The sequence below is a fragment of the Pseudophryne corroboree genome, chromosome 5 (assembly GCF_028390025.1).
Source record: "Pseudophryne corroboree isolate aPseCor3 chromosome 5, aPseCor3.hap2, whole genome shotgun sequence".
Taxonomy (NCBI): Eukaryota; Metazoa; Chordata; class Amphibia; order Anura; family Myobatrachidae; genus Pseudophryne; species Pseudophryne corroboree.
This window is the reverse complement of record NC_086448.1, coordinates 187627562-187637476: the sequence shown is the minus strand read 5'-3', so window position 1 is coordinate 187637476 and position 9915 is coordinate 187627562. Positions and strand designations below refer to the sequence as shown.

The following is a 9915-nucleotide window of genomic DNA, read 5'->3' as shown; positions in this document are numbered from 1 at the left end:
TTACCATGTTGGCCTGGAACAATAGTTATGTGTAGCCTCAAGTGAAAGACTTACTAGGAAGAGAGTTTAGAAAGGTCTTAAATATTACTATTTATGCAACATTTTCTGGTTTTTTTCCCACCTAATAAAATGTGTATTTCAAATGCTTTCAACTTACAAAAAACGGTGTATACACAAAACACAACTGAAAGTCTCTGCACCAGTTACAAGTTTGAAATGCAAGAGAACTCCGTTTTATTTTTTTTTTTGTCTGGGAACACAAATAAATATATAATAAATAAATGGATGGCAGCAGCCAAATTTGATCTACTGGACAATGGGGGTGTTTTCCAATGTCCTATTGAGCCCCCCCCCCCCCCCCCCCTCCCCCTTCCCCAGTTGGGTACCCATTTGCTTTATACCTTAACATTATTTTAAGTGTAGAAAAGTCAGTCACAATGAGCAAAAACGGCATGATTCATATACTAAACCAGTGGTTCTCAAACTCGGTCCTCAAGACCCCACACAGTTCAGGTTTTACGGATCACCTAGCAGGTGCATAGGTGGATTCATTACTCACTGATACATTTTAAAAGACTCACAGGTGGAGCCGATTGCTTCACTTGCAATTCTGTGAGGAGACCAGGTTATGTAAACTGTTTGGGATCCTGAGGATTGACTGAGAACCTGTGTCCTAAATTATAACTTGTAGTATTTGTATTCTGAATCAAGTGATGCAGTCAGTGCACTTTAAGGGTTAAGTTACTAAAAGAAAGCATTGTGAAAGGCTGGTGTCACTGCGGTACTTTGTGCTCCCACATTGTCGTGCTTATACACATAGGAATCAGTAGCTTGTTACTGGCACAGCGCATTTGCTGGGAGACCTTGCTTACATGTCATATGAGCCCTTGTGCAGCTATAAGAAAGGAATTTAGCGCCTCCTAGTGAAAACTCTGGAGCCAGTGAGTTCCACGTCTGGGAAAACAGAGTCCAAAAAAATTATGTGACACATTACCAGTGAAAATAACTAAAACAAAACAATCAAAGCAGGGAGAAAAAGAAAAACAGAGAGGACCTCATAGCAGGAGATACTGACCCCCATTGGGACACTTAAGAGGTTTGACACTTTAAGATAAATCATTTTCTGAGTTCTAAATATTCCCCAAAATCTTTTAGAAAATACAGAGGTGAACATAAAAAAAAGAAAAAAAAAGAAACAAAAGTGAAGCATAAAAAGATAAAGGAATATGCTCAAAAAAAGTTGCAGGAGAACAAGTAAAAGCCAATAAAGTCATCTGATGGTGGTATAAGGTATGTATGAAATAACATTGTACTGGTTTCAATGGTTCTAGCTTTGAAGAAAAATTTCACAATACAATAAAATCTGTCTGGTCATTTAATCTACAATTTATAATTTCATTCTAAATATTCAAGTCATTAGTTTTTACAATTTAATATAAGACGAAAATGAACATGAGGAATCCTGCCACTTCTGTTCACTTACAGGGCAAATATCACTGGCGCCACTTAAAAGCCATAACAAAAAAAACAAAAAAAACATAACTGTGCAACAATTATTGATTCCCATTACAGTATTATGCAACATCTTGACAGCAAATAGAAAGTGAAGTGGAAACAAACCCGAATTCTTGCTCTGCTGTCCAAAAAGAAGGGAAACGGAAACATAAAAGCCTCTACAGGACATTTTCTCGGCATGGACAGAAAGAAACAAGGCTAAGAAATGGAGAAGATTTGATGCACAGTTCTAGAGTAACGAATTCCAGTCCTTAAACATCCAAAAACCATTAGAAGATAAGAGAAAAAAAAGCATTTGGTCCTTTGGCAAACTGATGCATACATACACAATGCCAGATGTACCAAATTTATTGCCATCAAAAGGTTTTAATTTTATTTATACAATGTTCACTATAGTGCTTCCTGTACAATAGAAGTCATCCGTTGATTGGACTGCTATGCCCTGTGATATAAAAGTTTCTCTCGACAGACAATAAAATATTAAATAAAACAGAAAAGGACTGCTTGAACCGTCCCACAGATCCCAGGCTCTTGTTCCTGTGAAAGATTCACGTCACAGGTTCCACACCTCTAGAGGACTTTAATCTAGGTGTACAAAGGTTTCTTATTCAACGAAAAAAAGGAGTCAGATTAAAACGTTTCATTCATTGAATCAGTGTATACTTTAAAAAGAACAAAAACCAAACGAAAACCACTGTTTTACTCGATAAGTTAACCCTTAAATTTCTGCCCACTGTGGCAGGCCAGGCATGAAAACTCTTTCAGGTTGCACAATTTGAAACTACTTAAAATTTGGGCTCTTGGAGAACCTCAGTAGGTCTCCGAGTCTGAGTCATTGAGTTCATCTTCTTCTGTGTACGGATATCCGTCTTCCCTGCCGATATTGTTGAAGCTGCAGTATGAACTGTGCTCGCTTCTCACGAGCGGCAAAGAGTCAAAAGTGACAGTCTTTGAGGGATTGGTATAGTGGTTTAAAGTCAGAGATGGCACTGTGCTGCCTGATGAAACCGGCATCATTGTGGCTAAGATAAGAGCCAGACAGTCAGCAACATCCTTATTGGGAGCACATGCCAATGCTGGTGTGTAGCCTGCAGAAAAAAATAAGAATTTACTTACCGATAATTCTATTTCTCGGAGTCCGTAGTGGATGCTGGGGTTCCTGAAAGGACCATGGGGAATAGCGGCTCCGCAGGAGACAGGGCACAAAAAGTAAAGCTTTTCCAGATCAGGTGGTGTGCACTGGCTCCTCCCCCTATGACCCTCCTCCAGACTCCAGTTAGGTACTGTGCCCGGACGAGCGTACACAATAAGGGAGGATTTTGAATCCCGGGTAAGACTCATACCAGCCACACCAATCACACCGTACAACTTGTGATCTAAACCCAGTTAACAGTATGATAACAGAGGAGCCTCTGAAAGATGGCTCCCTAAACAATAACCCGAATTAGTTAACAATAACTATGTACAAGTATTGCAGATAATCCGCACTTGGGATGGGCGCCCAGCATCCACTACGGACTCCGAGAAATAGAATTATCGGTAAGTAAATTCTTATTTTCTCTATCGTCCTAGTGGATGCTGGGGTTCCTGAAAGGACCATGGGGATTATACCAAAGCTCCCAAACGGGCGGGAGAGTGCGGATGACTCTGCAGCACCGAATGAGAGAACTCCAGGTCCTCCTTTGCCAGGGTATCAAATTTGTAGAATTTTACAAACGTGTTCTCCCCTGACCACGTAGCTGCTCGGCAGAGTTGTAATGCCGAGACCCCTCGGGCAGCAGCCCAAGATGAGCCCACCTTCCTTGTGGAATGGGCCTTAACAGATTTAGGCTGTGGCAGGCCTGCCACAGAATGTGCAAGTTGAATTGTGTTACAAATCCAACGAGCAATCGACTGCTTAGAAGCAGGCGCACCCAACTTGTTGGGTGCATACAGTATAAACAGCGAGTCAGATTTTCTGACTCCAGCCGTCCTTGAAATGTATATTTTTAAAGCTCTGACAACGTCCAACAACTTGGAGTCCTCCAAGTCGCTTGTAGCCGCAGGCACTACAATAGGCTGGTTCAGGTGAAACGCTGATACCACCTTAGGGAGAAAATGCGGACGCGTCCGCAGCTCTGCCCTATCCGAATGGAAAATTAAATAAGGGCTTTTATAAGATAAAGCCGCCAGTTCAGATACTCTCCTGGCGGACGCCAGGGCCAGTAACATAGTCACTTTCCATGCGAGATATTTCAAATCCACATTTTTTAGTGGTTCAAACCAATGGGATTTGAGGAAATCTAAAACTACATTTAGATCCCACGGTGCCACCGGAGGCACCACAGGAGGCTGTATATGCAGTACTCCTTTGACAAAAGTCTGGACCTCAGGAACTGAGGCCAATTCTTTTTGGAAGAATATTGACAGGGCCGAAATTTGAACCTTAATAGATCCCAATTTGAGACCCATAGACAATCCTGATTGCAGGAAATGTAGGAAACGACCCAGTTGAAATTCCTCCGTCGGAGCACTCCGATCCTCGCACCACGCAACATATTTCCGCCAAATGCGGTGATAATGCTTCGCGGTGACTTCCTTTCTTGCCTTAATCAAGGTAGGAATGACTTCTTCTGGAATGCCTTTTCCTTTTAGGATCTGGCGTTCAACCGCCATGCCGTCAAACGCAGCCGCGGTAAGTCTTGGAATAGACACGGTCCCTGCTGAAGCAGGTCCTGTCTTAGAGGTAGAGGCCACGGATCGTCCGTGACCATCTCTTGAAGTTCCGGGTACCAAGACCTTCTTGGCCAATCCGGAGCCACTAGTATCGTTCTTACTCCGCTTTGCCGTATGATTCTCAATACCTTTGGTATGAGAGGCAGAGGAGGAAACACATACACCGACTGGTACACCCAAGGTGTTACCAGCGCGTCCACAGCTATTGCCTGCGGATCTCTTGACCTGGCGCAATACCTGTCCAGTTTTTTGTTGAGGCGAGACGCCATCATGTCCACCATTGGTCTTTCCCAACGGTTTATTAGCATGTGGAAAACTTCTGGATGAAGTCCCCACTCTCCCGGGTGAAGATCGTGTCTGCTGAGGAAGTCTGCTTCCCAGTTGTCCACTCCCGGGATGAACACTGCTGACAGTGCTATCACGTGATTCTCCGCCCAGCGAAGGATCCTGGCAGCTTCTGCCATTGCACTCCTGCTTCTTGTGCCGCCCTGTCTGTTTACATGGGCGACTGCCGTGATGTTGTCCGACTGGATCAACACCGGTCTTCCTTGAAGCAGAGGTTCCGCCTGGCTTAGAGCATTGTAGATTGCTCTTAGTTCCAGAATGTTTATGTGAAGAGACTTTTCCAGGCTCGACCACACTCCCTGGAAGTTTCTTCCTTGTGTGACTGCTCCCCAGCCTCTCAGGCTGGCGTCCGTGGTCACCAGGATCCAATCCTGTATGCCGAATCTGCGGCCCTCCAATAGATGAGCCCTCTGCAACCACCACAGAAGAGATACCCTTGTCCTTGGAGACAGGGTTATCCGCAGGTGCATCTGAAGATGCGTGCATTGATGTACAGACACCTTTCCTGGTTTTAGGAGATTCCTGACCAGGTCGGATAACTCCTTGGCTTTTTCCTCGGGAAGAAAAACCTTTTTCTGAACCGTGTCCAGAATCATCCCTAGGAACAGCAGACGAGTTGTCGGCATTAATTGGGATTTTGGAATATTCAGAATCCATCCGTGCTGCTTTAGCACCTCTTGAGATATTGCTAATCCCATCTCTAGCTGTTCTCTGGACCTTGCCCTTATTAGGAGATCGTCCAAGTATGGGATAATTAATACGCCTTTTCTTCGAAGAAGAATCATCATCTCGGCCATTACCTTTGTAAAGACCCGAGGTGCCGTGGACAAACCAAACGGCAGCGTCTGAAACTGATAGTGACAGTTTTGTACAATGAACCTGAGGTACCCCTGGTGTGAGGGGTAAATTGGAACGTGGAGATACGCATCCTTGATGTCCAAGGATACCATAAAGTCCCCTTCTTCCAGGTTCGCTATCACTGCTCTGAGTGACTCCATCTTGAACTTGAACTTCTTTATGTACAGGTTCAAGGACTTCAGATTTAGAATAGGCCTTACCGAGCCATCCGGCTTCGGTACCACAAATAGAGTGGAATAATACCCCTTCCCTTGTTGTAGAAGAGGTACCTTGACTATCACCTGCTGAGAGTACAGCTTGTGAATGGCTTCCAAAACCGTCTCCCTTTCGGAAGGGGACGTTGGTAAAGCAGACTTCAGGAAACGGCGAGGTGGATCTGTCTCTAATTCCAACCTGTACCCCTGAGATATTATCTGCAGGATCCAGGGATCTACCTGCGAGTGAGCCCACTGCGCGCTGTAATTTTTGAGACGACCTCCCACCGTCCCCGAGTCCGCTTGAGAAGCCCCAGCGTCATGCTGAGGCTTTTGTAGAAGCCGGGGAGGGCTTCTGTTCCTGGGAAGGAGCTGCCTGTTGCCGTTTCTTCCCTCGACCTCTGCCTCGTGGCAGATATGAATAGCCCTTTGCTCTCTTATTTTTAAAGGAACGAAAGGGCTGCGGTTGAAAAGTCGGTGCCTTTTTCTGTTGGGGAGTGACTTGAGGTAGAAAGGTGGATTTCCCGGCTGTAGCCGTGGCCACCAAATCTGATAGACCGACTCCAAATAACTCCTCCCCTTTATACGGCAAAACTTCCATATGCCGTTTTGAATCCGCATCGCCTGTCCACTGTCGCGTCCATAAAGCTCTTCTGGCCGAAATGGACATAGCACTTACCCGTGATGCCAGTGTGCAGATATCCCTCTGTGCATCACGCATATAAAGAAATGCATCCTTTATTTGTTCTAACGACAGTAAAATATTGTCCCTGTCCAGGGTATCAATATTTTCAATCAGGGACTCTGACCAAACTACCCCAGCACTGCACATCCAGGCAGTCGCTATAGCTGGTCGTAGTATAACACCTGCATGTGTGTATATACTTTTTTGGATATTTTCCATCCTCCTATCTGATGGATCTTTAAGTGCGGCCGTCTCAGGAGAAGGTAACGCCACTTGTTTTGATAAGCGTGTTAGCGCCTTGTCCACCCTAGGAGGTGTTTCCCAGCGCTCCCTAACCTCTGGCGGGAAAGGGTATAATGCCAATAATTTCTTTGAAATTATCAGCTTTTTATCAGGGGCAACCCACGCTTCATCACACACGTCATTTAATTCTTCTGATTCAGGAAAAACTATAGGTAGTTTTTTCACACCCCACATAATACCCTGTTTAGTGGTACCTGTAGTATCGGCTAAATGTAACGCCTCCTTCATTGCCAAAATCATATAACGTGTGGCCCTACTGGAAAATACGGTTGATTCGTCACCGTCACCACTGGAATCAGTGCCTGTGTCTGGGTCTGTGTCGACCGACTGAGGCAAAGGGCGTTTTACAGCCCCTGACGGTGTTTTGAGGCGCCTGGACAGGCACTAATTGATTGTCCGGCCGCCTCATGTCGTCAAACGACTGCTTTAGCGTGTTGACACTATCCCGTAATTCCATAAATAAAGGCATCCATTCTGGTGTCGACCCCCTAGGAGGTGACATCCCCATATTTGGCAATTGCTCCGCCTCCACACCAATATCGTCCTCATACATGTCGACACACACGTACCGACACACAGCAGACACACAGGGAATGCTCTAAACGAAGACAGGACCCACTAGCCCTTTGGGGAGACAGAGGGAGAGTCTGCCAGCACACACCAAAAAGCGCTATATATGACAGGGATAGCCTTATAATAAGTGCTCCCTTATAGCTGCTTTATATATATCAAGATATTGCCATTAAATTTGCCCCCCCTCTCTGTTTTACCCTGTTTCTGTAGTGCAGTGCAGGGGAGAGACCTGGGAGCCGTCCTGACCAGCGGAGCTGTGAGAGGAAATGGCGCCGTGTGCTGAGGAGATAGGCCCCGCCCCTTTTTCGGCGGGCTCGTCTCCCGCTATTTTGTGAATACAGGCAGGGGTTAAATATCTCCATATAGCCTCTGGGGGCTATATGTGAGGTATTTTTAGCCTTTATATAGGTTTACATTTGCCTCCCAGGGCGCCCCCCCCCAGCGCCCTGCACCCTCAGTGACTGCGTGTGAAGTGTGCTGAGAGGAAAATGGCGCACAGCTGCAGTGCTGTGCGCTACCTTTAGAAGACTGCAGGAGTCTTCAGCCGCCGATTCTGGACCTCTTCTTACTTCAGCATCTGCAAGGGGGCCGGCGGCGCGGCTCCGGTGACCATCCAGGCTGTACCTGTGATCGTCCCTCTGGAGCTGATGTCCAGTAGCCAAGAAGCCAATCCATCCTGCACGCAGGTAAGTTCACTTCTTCTCCCCTCTGTCCCTCGTTGCAGTGATCCTGTTGCCAGCAGGAATCACTGTAAAATAAAAAACCTAAGCTAAACTTTCTCTAAGCAGCTCTTTATGAGAGCCACCTAGAATTGCACCCTTCTCGGCCGGGCACAAAAATCTAACTGGAGTCTGGAGGAGGGTCATAGGGGGAGGAGCCAGTGCACACCACCTGATCTGGAAAAGCTTTACTTTTTGTGCCCTGTCTCCTGCGGAGCCGCTATTCCCCATGGTCCTTTCAGGAACCCCAGCATCCACTAGGACGATAGAGAAAGAAAGGCAAAAATTGCAAATAAACATTTTGCTGCATTGCCAGGTAACATAAAACACTTGACAGCAAAGTTCAATAGGGCAGATGTATTAACCTGGAGAAGTGATAAAGCAGTGATAAGCGCAAGGTGATAACGCACCAGCCAATCATTACGAATGAGAAAAATTATAGTTAGGAGCTGACTGGCTGCTGGGTTATCACTACTACAGGATAAAACATCTGCCTGATTAATTGTTTAAGGTACAACAAGAACAGTTATTGTATATCTTATAGTATGAATAAGAAATTAGTTTTAAACTAACAAGGATTTATCCAATTCATATTATATATTCAGTAAGAGATACAATGGGGGGAATTCAATTACCCACAATCTGTTTTCTTGGTAAAATCATGTTTTACTGTAATTTTTATTTAGGTCAAGTCAATTATCCATTTTCGCGTGAAAACACAAAATCCGGCATAAGTTCCCGGATCCATGTGTTTCCACATTTGTGCCTGTGCAAATAGGTCCATTATCACAGGTTTTTTTTAATCTCCTGCCTCCAGACAGGTAAAAACTAATTTGCAATACTGCCAGCGGTGAGGGCCAACTGAATTAGCCCACAGGAATAAATTAGGTGTTGTAATTTACTGTGGCAAATTTCATTCCCCCCATAGGTCTATGATTAAGAAGGATTTGTTTCTGTGATGTTGCATCCTTATGCTACATCTAAAAGGGAGCACCAATGCTAGTATGGAGTGTGTGTTACATAATGTAAAACATGCTGGGGAGATATAAACAATTACACCACACATGCTCCCATATTGAAACAGGGGGAAATGAAATCATTATAAACAACTGTTCTGACAGATGCTCAGAGTAACCACACTCCTCGCCTAGGTAACTACTGCAATTGTATGACAGGTGGAATGAATGTTCAATCTGCAGAACAATGACAGAACATTGTTCCCGAGTGAGAGGAACTACAGTGACGACCATGTAGGAATATTTATCTAAATTACATCTTAAAACACAAGCCTTTGGTTACAGCGCTCCAGCAAGAATGTCGACAAAACAACAACACAATACTGTTGACATGGTCTGCATGTCTGCTTTCAGGATGTAGATAGGTTTAGAATGTCAACAGATAACAGGATGACATCCACAGTGTAGACAATTGCATAATGTCCCCATGCTCAATATGTGCACAGTGTGAATGTAGGCAGCACCAGTATTACACATGCAATTAGGGTTAGTTTCAGCATAAAATAGTGTTGATATTGTGACTGTTGACAGTCACAATGTCAGCAAGTCCTCTGTCAACATTCTGGAGAAGTTTCAATACTCAACAAATAATGATGATGATAATAAATATCATATATCAGCATTCGGCTTTAACAAATAAGTACAGAAATGGTGACCGTTATTCTGACACAATGGGTGGAATACCATTGTTTTTCCAGCAGCCAGTAGATGGTGCCCTAATGGAGCTATTCAATTTGGGCGCAATTGCTGCCAGCGTCTGCATTTAATATCGTACACCCTAGGGGTGGCAAGCTGAAAAGCACAAACGGCACTTTTTCGCGATCGTTCCGGCATTTTGGTCAGGCTTAGATGCTTTACGCAGCTAAACCAGACCTCTATGGGCGCAATGAAGTGAATATCGCCCTGTAATCTCCTGTCACTTTAGACGGGAGATCAGATGCAATATATATATATATATATATATAGCTATTGAATAGTGCCCATAAAATGGT

The 9915-nt window shown here is 44.7% G+C and overlaps 1 protein-coding gene across 2 annotated transcripts in view; it reads right to left on the bottom strand.

Moving 5' to 3' along the window:
* Positions 1-1361: 1361 nt before the first annotated feature.
* The window catches only part of ANKRD28 (ankyrin repeat domain 28), a 497286-nt gene continuing 488732 nt past the window's right edge, over positions 1362-9915 (bottom strand). For both annotated transcript variants that reach the window (XM_063921942.1, XM_063921941.1), the window contains exon 28: positions 1362-2603. In XM_063921942.1, the coding sequence (XP_063778012.1) occupies positions 2326-2603 (278 nt within the window). In that variant the 3' untranslated portion in view covers positions 1362-2325. The remainder of the gene's footprint in view (positions 2604-9915) is intronic.